Here is a 19,519-nt window from a genome sequence, read left to right on the forward strand (position 1 = left end):
TACAGGAATGCAAAACTCTGTGTTGAACAATTCAAAAGAATTGGAGGCAACAGTGCTGACAGCAAGTCATTAATACTTAAAGTGGATGTAAACCCAATGTCATCCCTTTTAAACTACTGCCATAGGGGTTATCTATAAGGATATACATGCCTCCTGCATGTATCTTTACCTGTCAAATGTCTCCCCTCTGTCTGTTATTAGACCCGAAAAACTGCATATTCTGTGGGTGGGTCTGTTGTCTGGAGCTCGGTGGGTGGAGTTGTGATGTCAGTAGACTCCCCGCCCACCTCTACACTCCCCTTGTCAATATGCATTTTCTCCTGTGTATTTCTTACACTGAACTTCTGCTATGATCTCTAACATCCAGTGAAAAGACAGGAAAGTAACCACATGACTTCTGTATGCCAAATAATGCTGAGGTGTGGAACAGCCAATCCTTACAGAGCTGCTGAAGAAAGGAGTGGGGGAGAGAATTAAAAAATAATGCATGATTTTTAGGCTAGTGCACGAGATGTAAATCACCTGTCACTCACAGCAAGGGGGAGGATTTGACAAAGTTTTTCTCTGTTTGTCAAGATTTATCTCACTGAACAATAAAAGAGGATTGCTCAGAGATGGATTAACTCTGTGTGGCAAGACTGGGCTCAAATGATAGGAAATCTTATACTCTACATTATGATATTTAAAAAAAATAATAATAATTTCGGGTTTACATTCACTTTAAAGTAAATTTGTGCTGATAGAGTACAGAGGGCTACCATTAATAACTTTAAAAAAAAAAAAATTTGCCTGGCTGTCTTTGGCATCAATACTATGATCATTAACCTGGACCAGGCATGTGGATGAGGATAGGCAGAACTTCACAAATGACTGAAACCTTTGGAATAACAGGCAAGGGGAGATTGGATTGTCACATCCTTTATATGAAACTTTTGTGGCTCATTGAATCTCTGTTCTGAAATCTTGTTTTTATGTTAGAAATTTTCTTTTTGTTCTGTAGGTTGAAGAAAGAGAAAGATGAGGAGAAAATGGAACGACTTGTACAGACAGAAGCTGTGAAATTTTTATGGGAACAGGTATAACTGTAGCTCTGTAAATGGAAATGCAATCTTACATAAATGATTTGCATGTTTCTTAGAAATTGCACTTATTATTTTAAGGGAAATTTATGGTTTTGACTGAGGTTTAGCCAAAACAACATTCTTTATATCTGCAATAAATTAGCTTACCTGTAATAAAGTACTGTATGTCCCACAGTGTGCAGGCAACTGGATCCTGAAGAAATCTTCTGTGTATAGTGCCCTCTCTTCTTCCTGTTCCTGAACTTTTAGCGCTGCAGGAGTTAATAGCTTTAGTTCTTCTGTGAAGCTGCAGTGAAAAGTTTCCCAACCAGAAGCCCCCCCCCTCCTCTCTCCTCCTCCCCCTCCTCCTCCATTAAGAAAAGTTGTTTCATAGTGTACACTGCATGTAACACAAACCTGTCTGGAGCTTGTTCACTGCAGCTTCACAGAAGGCTGGGAGCTAATAACTCCCACAGTGCTGGAAGTTCAGAGACAGGAAGAGGACTGGACATCCCTGCACAAAAGATTTCTACAGGATCCAGCTGCCTGCACAGCATTGGAACATACTTCATTAGAAGTAAGTTTGGTCACTAAAGCAACTCTTTTAGTTGGGAGTGTAAGTTAGAGCTTTAGCTTTAGTTGTTTTTTTTTGGGGGGGGGGGGTTCTTCTTTTTTTTTTTTATCTTTTTAAAAGAGCGGCCAAGGTTAGGAGGGAGGTAAACCGAAAGCTCTATCTGCTCTAAGGTCACAGGCCTCAAAAGAAACACTTATGAAATGCATATAGGATGTGCTTGTAAATTATAAAGGGAGACCCGTTATGCAACAGGCAGACGGAAATAAAGCTGACACATTTTGAGGCAGGGTATCTCCTCTTTAGAGGTGCCTAAATCTGAGTAGGGACAACCTATAGTTTAAACATATCAATGGATATTCAAAAGTATGCCACAGACAAGTATATATCATATTGAAGAAACATACCATCATGATTATCCCAATACTAACCCATCTCACATCTGCACATCTCTCACAGAGGGATTTGGTATTGGGATAATCATGAAGGTATAATGTTTCTTCAATATGATATATACTTATCTGTGGCATACTTTTGAATATTCATTGATATGTTTACATTATAGGTTGTCCCTACTCAGATTTAGGCACGTTTTAAAGAAGAGATAAACAAAACCCTGCCTTTGAAATGCGTCAGCTTCATTTCCGTCTGCCTGTTGCATAATGGGTCTCCCTTTGTGCTGCACACTGTGTGATGTATGTGAAGCTGCTTGATATGTATATGTATTCTTTTAAGCCTTTTTTTTAGAAATAATATTTTCCAGGGGAAAGGGGAAGCTGTTGAGGGCAATAAAAACGCAGCTCAACCACATGGTCCGTCTCCCCCCCCCCCCCCCCCCCCCATAACCGCTAATAAACAAGCACTTACCGGCAGGATCAACAGGTAGTAAAACTGTTCCTGGGAGGCTCCGAAAAGCGAAGACTGCTTTGTTATTGCTAGTGACAGACTGCATCATATGCCTTTTTTGATATCTCCCATAGTTCACTTCAGCAAGCCAAGCTGTCTAGAAAAAGTGACAGTTACAAGGTTGGGATAAATTATATACTGTAACACTAAGGCTTCTTTCACACATGCAGCCAGGGGGGCGGTAAAACTAGCAGATGAGGCACTGCTTTACTACGCGCCTGAATGCTGACATGGATCCACTCATTCCTGTACACAGCATCAGGCAGTTAGGAAGTATTTTGTCACTTCCTCATCACCTGTCAAATGTCCTCTAAAAAGCAATCCAACATGGTTTGTTCCTCTGGGCTCCACACCTGAAAAACCAGTCAGCATTTTTCTATATATGTCCTTTTTCATAATTAAAAAAAAATGGTTACTGTAAGGGTTTAAAAATTGTTAGCTGAAGTTGGGCTTTAAAGGCCAACTCCAGGCAACTAAAAAATTATCCCTTGCAGTGGGACTGTGTACTGCAAGGGTTCATTACTCCAGGGCAATTGTCTCCATACTGCGGCCCAAGAGCCGGATGTGGCCCTTTTTTTTTTTTTTTTTTTTTTTTTGCCATTGTCCGGCACTTGAAGCACTATTCCTCCTACTGACAACAATGAGGCACCATTGCTTTCACTGACACCAGCAGTGGAGCATTATTGCTCCCACTGATTCCAATGATGGGGCACTATTCCTTCAACTGACACCAACGATAGGGTCTAATTCTTCCCACTGACACCTACAATGGGACATCATTCTTCCTACTGATACCTCACTCTTACTGCCACTAATGCCAATGATGGGGCATTATTCCTCCTCTTCACCACATTTTTTAAATCCCACTGACTACCAAGCCTGAGACATTGTAAAAGTGTTTCTCCTCTTCCCTAGAAAACAAGCTTTTAACGTATGCAGTTTGGAGTCAGCCCCCCTTGCAATGGATAATTTTACATTTAAAATGTTACACTTTCCAGGAGTTGGGCTTTAATTTGTCATTTACTTAAAGTGAATGTAAACCCACCACTCACCCAGTATAAACTAATGGCACAGTATTAATGTATATATACATGCAAGCCTCCTGCATGGCTCCCTTCATTGCAAATGTCACCCCCTTTAGCAGTAGGAGCCCCACAAAACTCTGGAATCGGTGGGTGGGTCTCTTTGCCGAAGCTCGGTGGGCGGAGTTGTGATGTCACAAGGCTCCCCGTCCACCTCTACACTCCTACGCTGATCCTTCTGAGTTTTGAGTAACATCCAGTCAAAATTCAGGAAAGGCACCACATGACTTCAGCATGCCCAATCATGCTGAGGTGTGGAGCAGCCAATCCCGGGAAAGCTGGAGGAGGAAGGATGTGAAGCTGGAATGGTGTCTCTCTCTCCCTCTCCCCCTCTCTCTCTCCCTCTCCCTCTCCCTCCAGTGGGGGATGTAGGAACACAGACTTGTCTGTGTGTGGTTTTTTATCTTGCTAAAAAAAAGACCAGAGGATTGCTCAGAGCTGGATTAACTCTTTGTGGCAAGACTGGGCACAGATGACTTGACATCCTCTACTGCAGTGGTTCTCAACCCTGTCCTCAAGTACCCCCAACAGGCCATGTTTTGGGAATTTCTCTTAGATAAAATAGCTTTCCAAAATACCAAGATATTGACTCTGATTTAAAACACCTGTACAAGATAAAGGAAAATCTGCAAACATGGCCTGTTGGAGGTACTTCAGGACAGGGTTAAGAACCATTGCTCTACTGTACCAGGTGGAAGTCTTCATTAAAAAAAAAAAAAAATCAGGTTTACTTTCACTTTAAGGTCCATCTAAGATTACATGTCCATCTAAAACCACCCTGCCCAGAGGATGATACAGTGCCTTGAAAAAGTATTCATACCCCTTGAAATGTTCCACATTTTATCGTGTTACAACCAGAAACTTCATGGTATTTTATTGGGAATTTATGTGATGGACCAACACAAAGTGGCACATAATTGTGAAATGGAAGGAAAATGATAAATGGTTTTCAAAACTCTTTACAAATAAATATGTGAAAAGTGTGACGTGCATTTGTATTCAGCCCCCTTTACTCACCTATTTAGTAAATAGAGTCCACCTGTGTGTAATTACTCTCAGTATAAATACAGCTGCTCTGTGAAGCCCTCAGAGGATTGTTAGAGAACCATAGTGAACAAACAGTATCATGAAGGCCAAGGAACACATCAGAAAGGTCAGGGATAATGAACAAGTTTAAAGCAGGGTTAGGTTAACAAAAAATATCCAAAGCTTAGAAGATCTCACGGAGCACTGTTCAATCCATCATCCGAAAATGGAAAGAGTATGGCACAACTGCCAACCTGTAATTCTACTGTGATCTTGCTGCAAAACAAATTGCGTTTTTATCACTTTTTTTACAGCAAGTTGTGAGATAAACGCATCTACTAGATTGATCAATAGGTAAAAAAAAACATATTACAGGGAGAAGGGTGTCACAATAAAACAAAAGCTGCTGTGTTAATTCTGATGACAAGTCTTCATCATATGTGAAATTTTCCCATAGCTGCACTCTGAAAGCCCAAGTTGGCAATGACAGCTACAGCTGCCTTGTTTTCATCTTGCCTTTTTTATAACTTCTGACCTCCTTTGATATGGAAAGATATTTGTATCTTTTTTATCTCCAATTATGTCTGATGGACCATTTTGATAAACCTACACGCATTGATAATGACTGATTGTTTCCTATAACTTTGTAAAGCCAGAAGAGGATATAACATATGAAACAAATCTGTGAACGAGTTCAATGTATAATACTGCAGGTAGTACCTTAATTACACCACCGTGTGGCAGTATGTTACCACACTACTACTACGCTAGGGTTCCAAGAAATCTTTACATATGTTTGTATTCTATCATTAAAAAGAAAACTGAGCTTAGTTGAGAGATTTTCAGATTTGATATCTAACTAAATAGAATCTGTTAAGACACAAAAATATAGGAGCTGCCATTGCAGACATTTTTGTTTTTTTGAGTCTGCTTGTTCCAGACTGTTATGCCCCATACACACGGTCGGATTTTCCGACGGAAAATGTGTGATAGGACCTTGTTGTCGGAAATTCCGACCATGTGTAGGCTCCATCACACATTTTCCATCGGATTTTCCGACACACAAAGTTTGAGAGCAGGATATAAAATTTTCCAACAACAAAATCCGTTGTCGGAAACTCTGATCGTGTGTACACAAATCTGACGGACAAAGTGCCACGCATGCTCAGAATAAATAAAGAGATGAAAGCTATTGGCCACTGCCCCATTTATAGTCCCGATGTACGTGTTTTACGTCACCGCGTTTAGAACGATCGGATTTTCCGACAACTTTGTGTGACCGTGTGTATGCAAGACAAGTTTGAGCCAACATCCGTCGGAAAAAAATCCTAGGATTTTGTTGTCGGAATGTCCGAACAAAGTCCGACCGTGTGTACGGGGCATTAGGCTTTTTTGTTCTTCACTGATTGGTGGGTGAATGGTCCAGAACAATTGACCACTGGTACACATCTATGAATTACAGGCCAGCAACTAAGAATTAAATGATGAGGATGACTGCCCCTGAAACTTGGAGTTTCAAAAACAAGTCCATACCACTCTGGCGGGTTTCTTTTAAGGCCTTTTTGTTTTTAGGAATGCCTAAAAGTCGATGGTTGAGCATCTATAATACTTTATGACATGATCTGTACAGTCGATCACACTGTAACTATTGCATGTGCCACTCTTGGTATGGAAATTTGGTCATGTAGCAGCTCATTTAGCATATATTTAACTGATTGAAGGAAGATGCACTGGGGTCAAAAAGATTTTACCAGTTCAACATATAATTGCATTAGTACTAAGTGCTACATAAGATGTAAGATAACTTGTTGCAGCAGGTTCATGCTACAGTAAGGAATACATATGAAACTTTTTGACAAACTTAGACATTGTGAAAAAAAACGACTAATACCATTGACCGCTTTGTATTTGAAAGCTGTATTTGCATCATGCAGAAATTGAGACTTTTGTCATATACAGTGTGTTATTTTGCTCAGTATCCTTCTGCTCTTTGTTAGGCGTCATGGTGGAAAAAAGGGAAGCACCAAAATTATCATTGTTCGATTTTTTTTTTTTCCTATGGGATTATTGGACAAGAAGTCAGCTGAGTGTTGGAAACTATCGTCCCCACTATCCCACCTTAATTCTAAATATACAATATGTTCCAATAACCTTCAGAAAAGATATTCAAACTTGAATGATTTAGCACCTTTTACAAACAAGCTCATGGAATTGGTTTAGTCTCTAAGAACCAACTAAACTCTGGAAACTATGCCTTAAAAAAGGCAAGCAGATGGCAAACAAGTCACTAGTATTGCCTCTAGGCTTCCTGCAGCTGATCTTTTTTGCATTACTGCCTTGCCGCCTTCTGCACAGTATTGCCCTGTACACACGATAGGATTTTCCGATGGAAAATGTGTGATAGGACCTTGTTGTCGGAAATTCCGAGCGTGTGTAGGCTCATCACACATTTTCCATAGGAATTTCCGACACACAAAGTTTGAGAGCTTGCTTTAAAATTTCTGACAACAAAATCCTTTGTCGGAAATTCCGATCGTGTGTACACAAATCTGACGCACAAAGTGCCACGCATGCTCAGAATAAATTAAGAGACGAAAGCTATTGGCGTCGATGTACGCGTTTTACGTCACCGCGTTCAGAATGATCGGATTTTCTGACAACTTTGTGCGACCGTGTGTATGCAAGACAAGTTTGAGCCAACATCCGTCGGAAAAAATCCATGGATTTTGTCGGAATGTCCGATCAATGTCTGATCGAGTGTACAGGGCATATCTCTGTGTGGAGATGGTCATCTTGCTAGAGAAATATGACTTTGCTTCCTCACATCATTGTTGTTCCCTGATGACTGATCTGCGGGGAATATTTAGGAAGCAGAAGGAAAGTTTCACAAAGCAAAGCACAGATCCACAGAAAGAAAGAATGATTCAGAAGCAGAGAGTAGCATGTAGTGCAGATTCTTTTTCAACACGATGGTGACATCACCAAGTCTTACATCATATTTGATGAGCCTAGCAATTGCAGGCAGTGGTGGATGATCCCACATATTCAGTATACAGCTATAAGGTGGTAGACACAGGAGTTCCTAGATACACTCGCATACCAGGAAGTGCACTGCCATTTTTCAGGAATTCTAGAAAAAAGGTACATTTTTCAGGGTACTACTTGGGCTCAATTCACAATTCTAGATGTTCTCTGTACATAACAAATCTTCACCTTTTTAGAGTTTTGGTCTACTTGAAATAACAAAGCTTATAATAGAACATATTTTTTTTTGCAGATCTTCTGGTTATGCAAACAAATAGAAATGTAGATATTTTTCTTCAGTAAGGCAAATCTACACTGCCTCACTGGGGTTTGACCTCAGTGCAGGTGCAGCGTGAGGTAGCCGCGGTTTCCTATAGACTTCTATTAGATTGCACATTTTTTTGGTGCGTTTTCTGAAAGCGCAACAAAAGTCCTGCATGCTGCATTTTTGGTGTACTTTCAGAAAAACACACCAAAACATGCAATCTAATAGAAGTCTATGGGAAACTGCAGGTAACCCACACAAAAGCCATGGGTACACTGCCTGCCCCATAAGTGTGAAACAGCCCTTCATCCTTTCCATAACCGCAATTTTAAGCTTTACATATTACCAAAATGTATTTTTCAGTCTTGAATGCCCTTCTGTATTCAGACTTGATATTTTCTTTTCTCATTTTCAGGTCCGGTCCCTTAAAGAATGGCAGAACGAAGTAAATGCTCGGATTGAGGGTTTCGGTATATTTGAGAAACCATTGTCCGGTGTCCAAGACTGCTCATCTGAAGTACTAGAGCATCATTCAGATTCTGCTGCAACGCTTGCTGAAAAGGATAATAGAAAAACTTCCCCAGACATCCCAGACTCTGGTTTTCATTCCATTAATGTAGAGCATGACTTTCATCAGGAAAAAAGTAGTTCTGAAAAGAGTTCAACTGAGGGCAGTGTATCTACTGAGCATTCCCTGGAGACAGTGAGACCTTACCATCAGAAAGAACTTAATTGTCCAGTGGACCAAGATACAGCTGTTGAAGTGCACAGTGAAAGCAGCAAGGATACTTCCAACAGTGAACACGACAGCAGCCTTCTGCAGCAGTATTTGGACAAGGTAGAAGAATTGGAGCAAGCAGATAACATAAATCACAGTGATGTAACTGAAGAAAGTAAACCTGAAATCACCAACAGTTCATTTAGCTCTGACTTCTATGTTAGCAGCATCTCCGATGTGTGTGAACATGGCAAGTCTGACATCCTTCAGATCCATGATGATACTTTTCAGTCATCAGACAAAGCACAAAGCTTGCAGAAGCAATCCAATATTTTCATATACGAGCCACAAGGAGACTTGACACCCTAATGAAGAATACTATTTTGTTGTCTCCTCTTCAAACACTCCATGATGTAATCAATAAATTGCCTTTATTTTGGTAAGGTTGTGATAAATATACATTTATAACTACTATTATGCACTTTGCCTGAATAGATGTTCCTTTCTGTGAAATAGATAAGTGATGACACTGTCATTAAGTGAAAGAGCAGCTTAGTTCAGCTTTGTTTTTCCTTGCACATGAACAAATTCATCATCAAAATGAGGTTGCACCAATTTACAATACAAATCTCTTGCATGAAGTGTCTTATGGCGGACCCCACAAACACAATGAAAGTATCCACTTGTGGGCAGAGTGTGAATTGCATGAGCTAGTAACATTGTTACAGCTCATACTCGTCCGACAGAAGCCAGCTACTGTCCGACCGGCTGCTATACATATGGGCCGAATGTCAGACGTTTTTTATTGAACCGGCCGATGTCACCCGACATTCAGCCTGTGTGTACTAGGTTTAACTGTCAGCAGTATTTTTAAGAATAACTTTATAGATTAATAGATTAAGGCCTAATGTTTTCTGCATTTTTACAGGTTTCAGTAGTTAATATTTTACACCTTGGAATAGACAATATTGCTTTTGTTTTAATGCAGTTTTTTTTTTTTTTTAAAGACTGCTTAGACTAGCAATTCAGAAATGCCCAAAATGAAATTCCCATAATATATGTAAAACAGTAGGTTGTAGCAGCCTTGAAATGTATATTACTCTAAAGTAATCTTTAATTATCTGGGAACAGAAGGAACACTTTGCAAAACATATTCTTGGTTAAATGCCAATTCCCGCCAAACTACGAAGTACCAGAATTGAAATGCATGGGATTTCTTTAACCTACCTAACGAATGTAAAGTGATACTCATGTGCCTGTGTGCTGTATGACTGCTTAATATGAGGCGGGTGGCTGCACTTGTCAGTGCTTGCAGTTCTGCAGATTCTGTGCCACTGTTACACCTCTAGCATTAGCCTTGTGTAAATAGAAAGCATCTTTACACTGATAATACCCACCATGTACTCCCTTTGTTTTCTAAGCTCCTCTAAACTCCACCACTTCTCTCCTTTCAGAAGCTCACCAATGGCAATCCTGATTTCAGGATTAATCTGGCATGTACAGTGGGGCAAAAAAGTATTTAGTCAGCCACCAATTGTGCAAGTTCTCCCACTTAAAAAGATGAGAGAGGCCTGTAATTGTCATCATAGGTATACATCAACTATGAGAGACAACATGTGGAAAGAAATCCAGACAATCACATTGTCTGATTTTTGAACGAATTTATTTGCAAATTATGGTGGAAAATAAGTATTTGGTCAATATCAAAAGTTCATCTCAATACTTTGTTATATATCCTTTGTTGGCAATGACAGAGGTCAAACGTTTTCTGTAAGTCTTCACAAGGTTGTCACACACTGTTGCTGGTATGTTGGCCCATTCCTCCATGCAGATCTCCTCTAGAGCAGTGATGTTTTGGGGCTATCGCTGGGCAACATGGACTTTCAACTCCCTCCAAAGGTTTTCTATGGGGTCGAGATCTGGAGACTGGCTAGGCCACTCCAGGACCTTGAAATGCTTCTTACAAAGCCACTCCTTCATGGTGTGTTTGGGATCATTGTCATGCTGAAAGACCCAGCCACGTTTCATCTTTAATGTCCTTGCTGATGGGAGGAGGTTTGCACTCAAAGTCTCATGATACATGGCCCCATTCATTCTTACATGTACACAGATCAGTTGTCCTGTTCCCTTTGCAGAGAAACAGCCCCAAAGCATGATGTTGCCACCCCCATGCTTCACAGTAGGTATGGTGTTCTTTGGTTGCAACTCAGCATTCTCTCTCCTCCAAACACGACGAGTTGTGTTTCTACCAAACAGTTCTACTTTGTTTTCATCTGACCATATGACATTCTCCCAATCCTCTTCTGGATCATCCAAATGCTCTCTAGCTAACCTCAGACGGGCCCAGACATGTACTGGCTTAAGCAAGGGGCACTGCAGGAGCTGAGTCCCTGGCGGCGTAGTGTGTTACTGATGGTAGCCTTTGTTACGTTGGTCCCAGCTCTCTGCAGGTCATTCACTAGGTCCCCCCATGTGGTTCTGGGATTTTTGCTCACCGTTCTTGTGATCATTTTGACCCCACGGGGTGAGATCTTGCATGGAGCCCCAGATCGAGGGAGATTATCAGTGGTCTTGTATGTCTTCCATTTTCTAATTATTGCTCCCACAGTTGATTTCTTCACACCAAGCTGCTTGCCTATTGCAGATTCAGTCTTCCCAGCCTGGTGCAGGTCTACAATTTTGTTTCTGGTGTCCTTCAACAGCTCTTTGGTCTTCACCATAGTGGAATTTGGAGTGTGACTGTTTGAGGTTATGGACGGGTGTCTTTTATACTGATAACAAGTTCAAACAGGTGCCATTAATACAGGTGATGAGTGGAGGACAGAGGAGCCTCTTAAAGAAGAAGATACAGGTCTGTGAGAGTCAGAAATCTTGCTTGTTTTGTAGGTGACCAAATACTTATTTTCCACCATAATTTGCAAATAAATTCTTTCAAAAATCAGACAATGTGATTGTCTGGATTTCTTTCCACATTTTGTCTCTCATAGTTGAGGTATACCTATGATGACAATTACAGGCCTCTCTCATCTTTTTAAATGGGAGAACTTTTTTTTTTGGTGGCTGACTAAATACTTTTTTGCCCCACTGTAGCAGTTCAGAACAAAGACACAAATTTCAGGTCATGCCACAAGCTGAATTAAAAAGTGGTTAACTGACTTTTGAATATACAAAAAAAAACTTTCTTATGCCTTCAAGAGTTTTCCTTAACCACCGTTTATGTAACTCTTGTAGATAAGTGACATGCATGGGTGTAATGGTTTTTGAATGTATAGCGATGCACCGTGCTTACTCACAATATTTAAAAGATTGTGCAGACAAACCATAAGTCTGTTTTAGTGCCAAGTGTTTATTTCAAAAGTTTGCATTTATTTACAATTTCTGACTACAAAAATCCACGTGTCGCTTCTTTTTGTTGGCTGGAATAGCCACAATGGGTTGACACACATATTACATTTAATAGATAGTAGTATTTTATGAGATGGTATTTTTTATTAAAACATGTGGAAGTTAACACTGGCTTTCCCAATTGTTCTTATGATGTTTCATCTGAATGCTTTAGAGCTCCCCGTGTGACATTGACCACAGACTTTCTGGATTTCTTGGTGTAGTGTGTTATAATATAAACAGCATTTTAAGGCCTCATGCACACTGAGCGTTTGCCCAGCTGTCCTGAATGCCTTTCTCCTGGAAGAACAAAAGCAGCGTCAAAAATGCACGCCATGTTTTTGTAAGTGTGTTTTAGAGGCGTTTAGGAGCCTCAAACGCTTGAGCATTCTTTAATTTAACTGGCCAGAATAATCATTTATTCTGTTCATTTTAAACGAATTAACAATCAAGCGCTAAACACATCAAGCGTTAATGTGTGCTTTGAGGGGTTAACGCGCATTTAGGTGTGTCAAAGATTTTTTTTTTTTTTTTTCTGCCAAAATGCTGCTGCTCCTGAATGTGCTGGCAGTGGATTTTTTTTCTGCATCTAAACACCTATGGGTGCATTGATACACAGCGTTTAGAGGCAGAAAAAAAGTCAAACACTCTTAAGTGGCGGTTTTAACAATCTGTGTACATGAGGTCTAAAACGCAAATCCAGCCCAAACATTTGTTTTTAATTTATGTGCGCATTGGGAATAGTTAGAACATCTGCTGGGTTTCTTGCTGTCTGTTGCTAGACTGAGTATACACACCCCTTGCTTTCTCTCCATGTGACACGAAATAAGAACGGACATGAGATTAAAGGGAGCAGCAAAAAACACAAGGTTCTAACGCCTGCCTACCCTCTGTCCAAAGCTAAAAAAACAAAGTTTGGGCTGGAGTTTGGTAAACTGTTAACAGAAGACCTGCTTGGTCTTCTAAACCCCAATCATCCCTTAAAATATAAATAAAGGCAAAACTTTTTTTTTTTTTTTTTAATTTGGATGGTGTTGAGAGGAATTAGATTCCCGGTCATTTTTTATTACAGTCTTAAGATCCCTCATCTATTTGTCTTGTTTACTATTATCATTGAAAGTGAAATAAAATCCAATATTTTGGATTGTCCCCAGAAAAGTAATAGAGGGGAAATCTTCCAATGGGCACTCTAGTTCTGGTGACCTGGGATGCCCAAGAAATTCCCTTAATTTGCAGGGATTTCCTCTCACTTCCTGTTTGGCTATGGGACAGGGAGTGAAGGGAAATCTCCCCAATGGGAAAAAGATGGCAAACATTACAAGGTTTATAACCCTCCTTTACTCTATCCAAAACGAAAATAAAGTTTTGCCTATAGTTCTACTTTAAATCAAAGGTTGCCCAGCACTGATGACAAAAATTACTCTTGAAAAAGTAAGCAAAGCTGATAATTCTCACAAGGCACATAAGTAATGTTAGCAGCCAGTTCACACATACCATATTTTCACTCGGTGTTCAGTACACAACTGTATACACAGGATTTTATTGTAAAGCAGAACTCCACGCAAAAATCTCAACACAGTTGATCTGCATATACATACATTGTTTTAACTGCCACAGGATTCCTAATTTTATTCAGCCAATCTTGAAAGTCACACATACACCATAGTGCATAATCGGAATGGTGACTCCAATGGTAACAGCTTCCTGTGTCACCTGCCTGCTGATTGGGCCAGGAGTTAGCAGTGGGAGGGCTGATTAATTTAAATCTCAAAAGTGAGTTGGCTAAAAGTCGCATAGAAAGCTCAACCTGAAAAAGGGGGTGTCACCAGCTTGTGCTTTGGGCTAAAATGAGTGGAAATCACAAGAATAGTTTAATAGATTTATAATACCTTTTGGGAGGTAAATGTTTACACACGCACAGTATGAAATCCAGTTGGAAATCTAAACTTCCATAATTTGTATAGTTCATTAAAATAAGCTATTGAATTGCCTGTGAGCAACCCTTGTACAAATAGCAGCCAATTTAAATCAAGAACAAAATATTCTTGTTACTTGTTACAAAATGTTGTGATTTTTCCTTGTAAACACCTTTTATTTTATGATTTTTCCACTTTGTGTTTTACAAACAACACTATTATATTTCTAATATTCTCATTGCTATGGCTAGCACATTGTATGGATCATATCATATATCATAAGATGGCATTGTGACAAGTAAATAGAAATATTATGTTTGGTTGCTATGTTTAATATTTGTTAGGGATACTGGGAATATTTACAATTAATATATGGTATTTTATAAATTTAAAAAAAGTCTCTTAAAAAATTCCAGTGTGAGCTATATGCACATATTTAATAAAGTTATATATTTTATAAGTGTGTAATGTCTGGAAATGTCTTTCTTTGTTTTGTTTTTTTCATTTTGAGTAATAAAGTTTTATTTATAATTCCCAAACTCTCATTTTTGTCTGCTTTTAAATATACATTAACCGCCTCTATTATTTTGCAGTTATATGATGAATAGTAAAGTGTCTTTCTTATTGCATTCTTATTAATAGAATTCTGTACAAATCCTGAATGTGCAATAAACTGGCATTCCAATGATTAAAAAAAAAGTGCTTTGAAGAATAATGACTTCCTCACTTTAATCAACCTAATTAGGGGGAAAATGTATGAATATTTTAATAGAAGACACATATTGCCCATGCCCTCTTTTCCCCTACTTAAAGCGGAGTTCCACCCAAAAATGGAACTTCCGCTTTTCCGGTTCCTCCCCCCTCCGGTGTCACATTTGTCACCCGGGAGCCGAGGGACAGATCAGCTTCGGGTGAGGACATCGCAGACTCCCTGGACAGGTAAGGGTCCGGATAATAAAAGTCAGCATCTACAGTATTTGTAGCTGCTGACTTTTATTTATTTTTTTTCGGCGGAACTCCGCTTTAAACTAGAACTAAAGACAAAACTTTTTTTACGTTTTGGATAAAATAAGGGAGAGTAATAACCCCTGTCCATTTCTTTGCCATGTGTGTACCATCGAGATTCACTTCCTGTCCCATAGCCAAAAGTGAGGTAATCCATGTTTGTCACCAAAACTAGTGTTCCCATTTGAAGACTTGTGTAATTTATTTCTGTTCTGATAACAACCAAAAATTGAGGATTTTCTTTCGCCTCAGTCAGAGAGATTCACCCTCTCTATTACCCAAACAGGGACACCAAAAGCAATAAAAACCTGAGAGGTGTTCAAATCTCTTCACTATACCCACTTCCGCCTACCAGCAATAGGTTCGTCAGTTGGAATCCCAACCACGACACTACCTGCTTGGGGTTTGCATGTTCGCCCTGTGTCCTCCCACAATCCACACATGCTAGTAGGTTATTTGACTCCTGTCTAAATTGGCCCTAGTATGTGAGTTAGGGACCTTAGATTGTAAGCTCTTTTGAGGATAGGGACTGATGTGAATGTACAATAAATGTGTAAAGAGCTGTGTAAATTGATAGCGCTCATTCAATACCTGTAATTAATAGAAAAAAAAAAATCTAAGATAGGCATTATTACCCCTCTTGCTGCTGAATTCTGCTGTCTTCCTAAGATAAGTGGAGGTAAGTGTAATTATTCATTTTCTTTGCAGGTATGCATTATTTTTAACTACAGCTTTAAAGGAAGCCTGTATTTAACAAGAACAGATAAGCCTTCATTGCTGACCTCTGCTAAGAGTGTCAGTTGCCTGGCTGTCACACTAACAATTTAGCTTTAGAGTCTTTGACCTGAAAAATTGGCAAATAAAGAATTATGACTTTGACTATGCAAGTTAGGAAAGTCACAGTAAAGTAATGAAGTGCATTATTTCAAAAGGAGCTCACAAATGGCAGCCTACATATTATTCTGTACACCCTACACAATGCTGTGCTCAGCTTGCACTTGCCCCGGCGTGGTGGCCAGGCACTATAGCAAACAAGTACTTGTGATTGGCAGACAGGAAGAGTGGTTCAATGACGGTCCAGGTACAAGGCAGGCAAGGTTAAGAGTAGTTGAGGTCCAATCTGTAATCAAAAGGCAGGCGGAGTTCAGAGAATAGACGATACCCGATCCGAGGTTGTCAACTAGGGAATCCAATATAGCAGAGCAGGGCAGACATACAGGGAGCTTGCAGCATGTGTAACAAACGCAATATCACAAACATGAGACTGCAGGCTTGGCTGGCTTAAATCAAGTTTGGTCTTCATTCAGAAACTGTCCACATCAATCACCTTGCAGGTGGACAAACAAGGAGAATGCCACAGCAAAAAACAGGATGCTGGAATAAGGAGCAGGCGCATTACATGCTCCTGACACAGAGTAAGATAAATAGGTTTAATTCACAAAGGATAAGGCTCTGGTAGAGGAGACTGACATGATGTGGATCGGGGCCCCTGATAGAGTGGACAGGTGGCGCATGAATACAGAGTGGCATGAGTGCTTGTTGGTCTTGCTAGCAGCATGGATGGAAGGAAAATTCATATCAAGCATTCAGCGGACCACAGCAGAGCAGGAGACAGAAGCAGGCTGGCACTGGCAGCAGCAGACAGGCAGTAATTGGGCACCAGTGGATTGTAGGCAGAGGCTTGCAGCAGGTTGTCCAGCAGCAATCAGAACAGAGGCAGAGTCAGACGAGCCAGGTCATACATGGGCAGATGAATCAGGTGCAGAAGCGTAGGCAGGAGTGAAGTCAGGATACAGGCGAGTCGGTAACAGATCAGTGGAGCTGTAGCAAGGGGCACAGGCAGAGGCGGGGTAAGTGCAAGCAAAGTTCAGGAGTGGTCAAGACAAGTCGGGTCAGTAGACAAGACAGCACTAAAGTATAGCACAGGCTCACTTTAAAAAGCCCGCTTGGCTCCAATGCGAGCAACAGATGCAAACGCGTGCATGACCACGTGCACCTTTCCTAAGCGCATGAACCATGAACTAGCCTGTACCTATGCACAGGATGCCATCTAGAAGAGTCATCCTGTCTGCTGATACATTCTTCCTGACAGGCTCTTTCATTTAGCCATGTGACTGGTTTTCATATCTCATTGGACTGTTGAAAATACGTGGTAATTTTTTGATCCCAGTGTGTTAGGTTTGTGAATTAGGCCTATTGAGATCATTAATTTCTGCTTGGAGTTCAGCTTTAACACTTACATGCACAGGGTGGTTATGGGGCACTTTCAGCCCCTTCCTGCCCAGGCCAATTTTCAGCTCTCAGAGCTTTACTTTGAATGACAATTGCTCGGTCATGCAACACTGTACCCAAACAAACTTTTTATAATTTTTTTTTAGACAGATTTGATTTAATTACTATACTGTAGCTGCTGACTTTTAATATTAGGACACTTACCTGTTCTTGAATCCAGCGATGTCGGCACCCCAGCCGATGTTTCCATCGGCTCTCTGGTGCTGCCACTGCTATTCGTAGTAAGGGAACCTGGCAGTAAAGCCTTTAGGCTTCACATTAAGTTCCCTACTGCGCATGCGCAAAGTGCGCTGCACTTTCTGAATGGCCTGGCGGCGGGGGAAGGAGGAGGGGAGCCAAACTTTCGAGTTATCGCGCCGCGGTGCGATCTCATGGAACTGGGGACAGGTACCTGTCAAAAGCAGGTACCCCCCCCGGAAAGGTGCCAAATGTGGCACTGGAGGGGGGGGGGGGGGAGTCAGATAAGTGGAGCTTCCACTTTTGGGTGGAACTCTGCTTTAATTGCCATTGGGTTTATTTTTTTGCTTAACAAACAAAAAAAAAATGTTGAAAAAAAAAAGTTTTCTTAGTTTTCTGTTATAAAATTTTGTAAATAAGTGATTTTTCTCCTGCACTGATGAGGCTACACTGATGGTCACTAATAGGCTGCACTGGTAAGGTGGAACTGATGGGCATCACTGATGGGCACTGTTGGGGCTGCGCTGATGATCAGTGCCCTGATTATCAGTGTAGATGTCCCCTGTGTGGATTGCCACTTACCGGCTCTCCTCTCCTCACCTGTTGTCAGCGTGAGGAGAGGACCGCCGATAACTGTCAAATCCTGTTTCATTGTGACCAGCTGTGACTGGACACAGCTTGTCACATGGTAAAGAGACGCTGTGATTGGCTCCTTACCTCAATCTGTAATCACTGCCAATGCGCGCCGCGGGAAGTACGATCACGGGAGAAGGTCAATAGATGCCCTGCTTGAAATCTGCGGTCATGAAGAGGTTAAAGTACCTGTAAACCCAAATAATGCTGCTGATAACATGCAATGTAGCTGTGCCCCCTTTTTTTTTGATAATTGCTTCACCTTCCAATAATTGCCATTAATCCACACTTGCCTACACTTGGCAGGCTTTACCAAACAATACCTCACATGTAGACTCGCTTCTCCATCATCAGCCTATAAACAAAGCATACAAACAAGTGCAATCACATATCTGCTCATAAACCATAGTTGCCAACAGTCCCGATTTTCCTGGGACAATCCCAATTTGGTTGATTATTTTGTTTTTGGAGCAGCTGGCTCCAGCAAAATGGCGGCCGGCGCCGCCGCTCGATCTTCCCCCTAGTGACAGTGTTGAGTAGTGAAGAGAGGAAGGGGGCTCGATGAAGCGGCTTCTTTAGATGCACAGCCCCTCCCCTCTCCACTGAAGCAGAAGACAACGTCGCCGCCGTCGCCGTGTCTTGCCGAAAGTTCCCCAGCCCCGTACTGCGTAAGCGCTGCGCAGTACAGGGGGTCCATACTTGCCGAGGGGGAACTTTCTCGGCAGGCAGAACACCGGCCGCTCCTGCACTGAGGGGGGGCTGCATTGAGGGGGGCTGCACTGAGGTGGGTCTGCACTAATAGAGGGGGGGCTGCACTGAGGGGGGGCTGCACTGATGTAGGTGGTCTTCACTGATGGAGGGGATCTGCACTGATGGAGGGGGTCTGCACTGAGGGGGTCTGCACTGAGGGGTTCTATACAGACTCTACCGGGGGCACCTGATGCAAGGACAGACTCTGCCGGGGGGCACCTGATGCAAGGACAGACTCTGCCGGGGGGCACCTGATGCAAGGACAGACTCTGCCGGGGGCACCTGATGCAAGGACAGACTCTGCCGGGGGCACCTGATGCAAGGACAGACTCTGCAGGTGGCAGGCGACGTGGCAGGTGACACGCTCATGGATCCCACTGATTCGGCATTATGGTGAGTTGAATGATTTAATTTTATATTACAATGTAATAATAGAAATAATGCGCTTCAATCATCCTGACACCATAACAACCATGGTGCCGGGATGATTGAAGCGTTAACACCAGGTGTTTGGAGTATCTTTATCTGCTGATTGTTAAACTTTCTAGAATGCACATATTTCTATTGTGTAGGATCTGGGGCTGCTCTCCCGTCATTCCTCTCTCCCCCTTTCCTTCTCCCCCTTTCCCTCTCCATCCCTCATTCATCTCAGACTCTAACCACACCCTCTTGAGCCACGCCCACTTCCACGTAAGCTACACCCAATTTT

At 41.4% G+C, this 19,519-nt stretch overlaps 1 protein-coding gene across 1 annotated transcript in view; it reads left to right on the forward strand.

The window, feature by feature from the left end:
- Positions 1-14,486, forward strand: part of CEP97 (centrosomal protein 97) — a 48,903-nt gene extending 34,417 nt beyond the window's left edge. Inside the window, exons 10-11 of the mRNA XM_073614949.1 lie at positions 1,001-1,076; positions 8,351-14,486. Of these exons, the coding sequence (XP_073471050.1) occupies positions 1,001-1,076; positions 8,351-9,022 (748 nt within the window). The 3' untranslated portion in view covers positions 9,023-14,486. The remainder of the gene's footprint in view (positions 1-1,000; positions 1,077-8,350) is intronic.
- Positions 14,487-19,519: the final 5,033 nt, after the last annotated feature.

This window comes from Aquarana catesbeiana, linkage group LG02 (genome assembly GCF_042186555.1).
Source record: "Aquarana catesbeiana isolate 2022-GZ linkage group LG02, ASM4218655v1, whole genome shotgun sequence".
Lineage (NCBI taxonomy): Eukaryota > Metazoa > Chordata > Amphibia > Anura > Ranidae > Aquarana > Aquarana catesbeiana.